Genomic DNA, 5,000 nt, shown 5'->3' on the forward strand with positions numbered 1-5,000 from the left:
ACATGTAGTTAGCAGTGTAGTATAGATGTCTTGTTTTCTCGCACTTATATTGTATGTAATATTTTATATCTCAGCTCTGTAATGTGTGTTTGACTGTTTTAATAAATAAAAAATAAAAAAATATATAAAAAATAATAATAAAAAGTATCCAATAAAAATACATGGCATTCTTACGTGACTTCAGTGGCGCCGAAATTTCTTCCTCTGACGTCATCTTAAATCACTGAAGTCACATGAGTATGACATGTATTTTTATTGGATGCTTCATTGACAAAGCTCAGCTCGATTCTCACTATGGCCGCACACAGTGGGGAATTTGCCTCGCGAGGCAAAAAAACACAAACATGCTTGATTTTATCCTCACGGCCTCGCGAGGCGAATTCTCACAACAATTTCCCTGCACAGCTGAGCAAACCGCCTCACGAGGTAGTTTGCTCAACTCTTTTCTAACCGTGTGCGGCGGGCTTTAGAGGACTCAGGATGAGATACGAATCTCGAAAGTATAAAGCCTGGTTTTCACTAGCAACGCAACCATAAGTACCTTATGCTAGTGAATAGGAATGTCGGACAAAAGCATGAAAATCAACAACGGCATCCGCCAGTTTGTTCAAATGCTCAGACGCGGGGAATCTGGAACAAGTGCTTTCATTGGCCAGACGTAGCAAATGCTGTGTTTCGTTTTCACAAAACGCAAGCAAACGCAAGCATAAGCGCAAGCACGAGGAAAAGGAAAAATTTATCGTTGCGCATGTGTTTATGGTAGCGTCAACATCGCGCACCGATGGCTCAGTTGGTTGAGCACCGGGCTGTCACGCGGGAGGTCGTGAGTTCAACTCCGGCCGGACCAACACTCAGGGTCTTAAAATAACTGAGGAGAAAGTGCTGCCTTTGTAATTACACCTGTCTCTTGTAATTACATCTAGTCTTCTCGGATAAGGACGATAAGCCGGAGGTCCCGTCTCACAACCCTTCAATGTTCATAATCCTGTGGGACGTAAAAGAACCCACACACTTGTCGCAAAGAGTAGGGCATGTAGTTCCCGGTGTTGTAATCTGTCTTCTGTGCTATATCATGGTTGGGAGGGTAAAAGGGCGCACTTAATTTGGAGCCTCGCTTTGTTGTGCGACCCCCACCACAGCCTGTTTCTCGGCTGTGGTGAAAGTGATTAAATAGATCCGCGTTTTCAGGGTGAAATACGCGCTGGTATGCTTGTGCTTGCGTCTTTAGTGAAAACCGTATATTTGAGGGTTCAATATCGATAATTGAAAACGAGAAAGAATTGACCTGAAAAAAATTCAATTTATGACTAAATAATTTTACCATCACTTCACATCACACCATTAAAATCTACAACAGTCAGATCACAGACAACAGAATTACCGGTAACCCGTTCATCGCAGAGGCGGTCTGAAGTTGTACAAAAAAATAATGTGACAGTGCATATTAAGGTCGAGTTTTATCAAGATTCATTGCTTTTCTTAGAAGTTCTCCTCGGACTGTTAAATTCTTCTAATGCCAAACTGTTGGTCAACGTGGAAACATATTGGCTTGTGCCCGAATCTCTACCTTTTGCAGGGGTAATAAGGCCAGGGGGAGGTCTGGGTTGAGCTGATCGCTGGTTACCCTCTGACTGGATTTCGTTTATAGATTGATTACAGCCCCTTGTGCCGACCACTACACTCTCAAAGCCAGGAGGAGGAATACGAGGTTTGCTTTTACTGTTCCTAGAGTTCGTAGCCTCCTTGGAACTTGAAAATTCATTAACTGAAGTTCCTTCACCGTTCTTATGAGAGGAATTGGTACCTATATCTGGCCTTTTATCCAGAGTTTCTTCGATTCTGCCAACAGAAGAAATCGTATGTCTACTCGGGTTATTGTCACCATCGAGGTGAACGGAGGGTTTGCGCATGCTTCCTTTCGTTATCCCGGTTTCCGAAATTTGTTCAACAGGTAATTGAGACGCAGGTGAATTTTTGTTCCAATCCCTCCGTTCGTCTCGAAAATCGCTCTTCCTTTCACCCCAAGTTCTTCCTCGTTCAGTCTTTCCTCGACCTCTTCTTGCAGAACTCGGTCTTCCCCCCTTGGATCCCGGTCTGTCACAAGCCACACCAAAGTCCTTCCTTTTAACGATCCTACCAGTTCCTTGATCATGCTCGGTTTTCGCTTGGAAGTTCACCTGTTTGGCGTTCAGACTAGGACTAACTTCTTTTTCCTGCAAATCTGATTCTTTCGAACCAATAGCTAGCCCAACGGCTTTCACTGTGCTCCTAGGTCTTTCATCTCCAGATGAATAATTCTCCCGTTTATCACCTTTAAATTTGTCTCTAGAATTGTTCAACGGACGCCGAGAACCTCGATGGGACGGAGAGTTTTTGGAAAACCTTTTTCTATCCTTTCTTTCTGGATTTTGATTAGAGTTTATTGGTTCGCGAGATTCTTTACTTTTTCCTGAACCTTTAGGAACACTGCCGGCGGAAAAGTCTGTGATGGGGATTGTTTTCGTTGTGTCTGTTTGGAGTCCTGAGGGCGGCGAATATTTTACACTTTCCTCTTGACGAACCTGCCAAAAATAGTACAAATGCAAATGAGACCCTTTCTTGCAGTCCAAAGCCCCCTCGCAAACGAGGAAACATTTGCTAAGGAAGCAAATTTCCCGGGCAAGCAAATTTCGTTTCCGCAACAATGTTTCCTCGTTTGCGGGGGCCTTTAGGGACTGAATTAGGATCGGCTCGGCTCGGCTCGGCTCGGCTCGGCTCGGCTCGGCTCGGCTCGGCTCGGCTCGGCTCGGCTCGGCTCGGCTCGACCAGATCGAGCTGTGATTAAGGTGCCTCTGGTATCCCCCTGATCATAGAGCACGGCAATACAGCCAGATTTCATTAGTTGGGAGTTGACTTTGATCAGAGGGGAAAGCCAGAGCACCAGGAGAAAAACCGTCGAGTGAGGTTGCGATCGACTGGAACTCAGCCCACATACGATTGCAGTGGTTCAAGGCGCAGTTGATGACTGCTTCGCCAGCCTGACTCCCTCAAGGCCCTAAAGCCTAAAGCACGGGGTATTCCCAAACGGTCATTGAGAAAGATACTAACCCCGCCCAAGAGGCTTTAGATTCGGAAAAACCGATGTTTTCCTTCAGGCAATCCGGTCTCCATTAAGTACTAGTAATATCACGAAGAGTAACGATCAAACGGTGTACAACACATTGAAAAAGACAACCGGAAACAAAGGTTCACCTAAAGTAAACTTTGGGAGCGATCCATTCGACATGGATTGCTAACATATGTTCTTTTCAAACACAACGCACTGAATTAAGACCTCAAAAGCACTTTGCTGTCAAAACGACTTAGTTATCCTCGCACTTAACTGGACAATTTAAGCAATTGTTTCTTATAAACAACTGAAAATTCAGGTACCTTCAACGGGAGTCGAACCCATGACCTCTGCGATGCCGGTGCAATGCTGGTGCAATGCTGGTGCAATGCTGGTGCAATGCTCTAACCAACAGAGCTATGAGGCCACACACGCCGGGTTGGAAGCAGGTCAATTTTTTGGGCTCATGTGTCCCCGTGAAAGGAGTCGATGAAAGAAAGAAATGTATATTTTGAAGTGTGGCTTACAGACGAAATTAAGAAGTGATCGTCGCACTTAACTGGACAATTTAAGCAATTGTCTCTTTTAGACCCATGAAAAAAGTCAGGTGGCTTCAGCGGAAACCCACTTGAATTTTTCAGGTACAGCACTTTGCTGTGTTTCTGGTTCTTATGCTGTAAGAGGTAGTTTTTAAATCTTCTCCACGGACCATTCTTATAACAATTTCGGGTTAACACTTTCCCGCGGCAGCGCTTATGTTGTACAAAATCTGCATTTTCTTACGGCAAATTTCGTTTTGTTGAAGGCTGCACGACATACCGATGTAATATCGATCAAATATCGATTTCTTTCCTGTTCTATGTCAATGACTCCCCCTTTGCGCTTTTGCTTTTCAAATAAGGAGGCCATTTTCTTCTGGAGTTTTCTTATTTCTTCACTGGGCTTATAAACAAACTGCAACAGAAAAAAAGTCAGATTATAATTCTGTTCGTTCGCCAAGACTAAAGAGCAGGGGGGAACTTTTGGTATCGACCTAGTTCCAAGTATCTGTGGAAAGAGATTGCCAAGGATATTAAACGAATAAATTGAACTTGTTCCCAAGGGGAAAAAGCCTGGAAGGCCTTATTTTAACACTGCATGGAAAACCTATTTCATCATTACTCCCAACTAGTTAAGAGGACGTGAAATGACCGAGTTTTAAGACTGACTCTTTCAGGAAAAGATTGAAAGAAAATATTTGAGAGTTTTCAACCCACCTCATCTTTATTGACCTCTGTTAAGGCAACTTTCTGCAGATCTGTGAGGTTGTAACTGATTGGCAATCTACACATGGGACATTCAACCTGTGGAAAGGGCACAGTGTCATCAAGCTCCGAAACCTCTTTGTGGTGGGATGGCCAGCTGAATTTTGAAAGTAACTAAATGAAGGGTGTTCTCAGCTTAAAATAACTTGTCAAAGAAACTGAATCCTTATCATGAAAAAGAGTCCCAAGTGGTATCGAAGACCAAAATATGCTAAACTATAAACAATGTAAGGATTTTTTTTTTTTCACGCATCGTGACCAGCGAGGATGATTAGCACAAAGACAAAAGAATAATTACTTAGCTGCCATTTATGAATTATGGTCTATAAGACAGCTCATTCACTTAACCCGTCCCTGGCTCTTTATGCATCTACTCAACCCTACCTTATTTTCTTCTTCGTCTGTTTTCTCTTGTTCAAGTGAGAATATAATGTACCTTGCTAAACAGCCACAATGAAAGTAGTGATAGCAGTCTGTCTTTGTGAATTCGTCACTGTCCTATGAACAGACATTTAAGTCACACTCAGACCCCGTTTATACGGAGAAAAAATGTCACGGGTAGAAGGGTCATCCGCGTACACGAGCTACCCTGGGCGAGCGAGCTAACC

The 5,000-nt window shown here is 43.6% G+C and overlaps 1 protein-coding gene across 1 annotated transcript in view; it reads right to left on the reverse strand.

Annotated features, from left to right (window-relative positions):
• Window positions 1-1,284: 1,284 nt before the first annotated feature.
• The window catches only part of LOC137975003 (E3 ubiquitin-protein ligase RNF25-like), a 13,009-nt gene continuing 9,293 nt past the window's right edge, over window positions 1,285-5,000 (reverse strand). Inside the window, exons 7-10 of the mRNA XM_068822032.1 lie at window positions 4,777-4,890; window positions 4,345-4,431; window positions 3,908-4,042; window positions 1,285-2,561 (exon numbers count right to left, since the gene is read on the reverse strand). Coding sequence (XP_068678133.1) covers window positions 1,461-2,561; window positions 3,908-4,042; window positions 4,345-4,431; window positions 4,777-4,890 — 1,437 coding nt within the window. The 3' untranslated portion in view covers window positions 1,285-1,460. The remainder of the gene's footprint in view (window positions 2,562-3,907; window positions 4,043-4,344; window positions 4,432-4,776; window positions 4,891-5,000) is intronic.

This window comes from Montipora foliosa, chromosome 11, assembly GCF_036669935.1.
Source record: "Montipora foliosa isolate CH-2021 chromosome 11, ASM3666993v2, whole genome shotgun sequence".
In the NCBI taxonomy this organism is placed as follows: Eukaryota; Metazoa; Cnidaria; class Anthozoa; order Scleractinia; family Acroporidae; genus Montipora; species Montipora foliosa.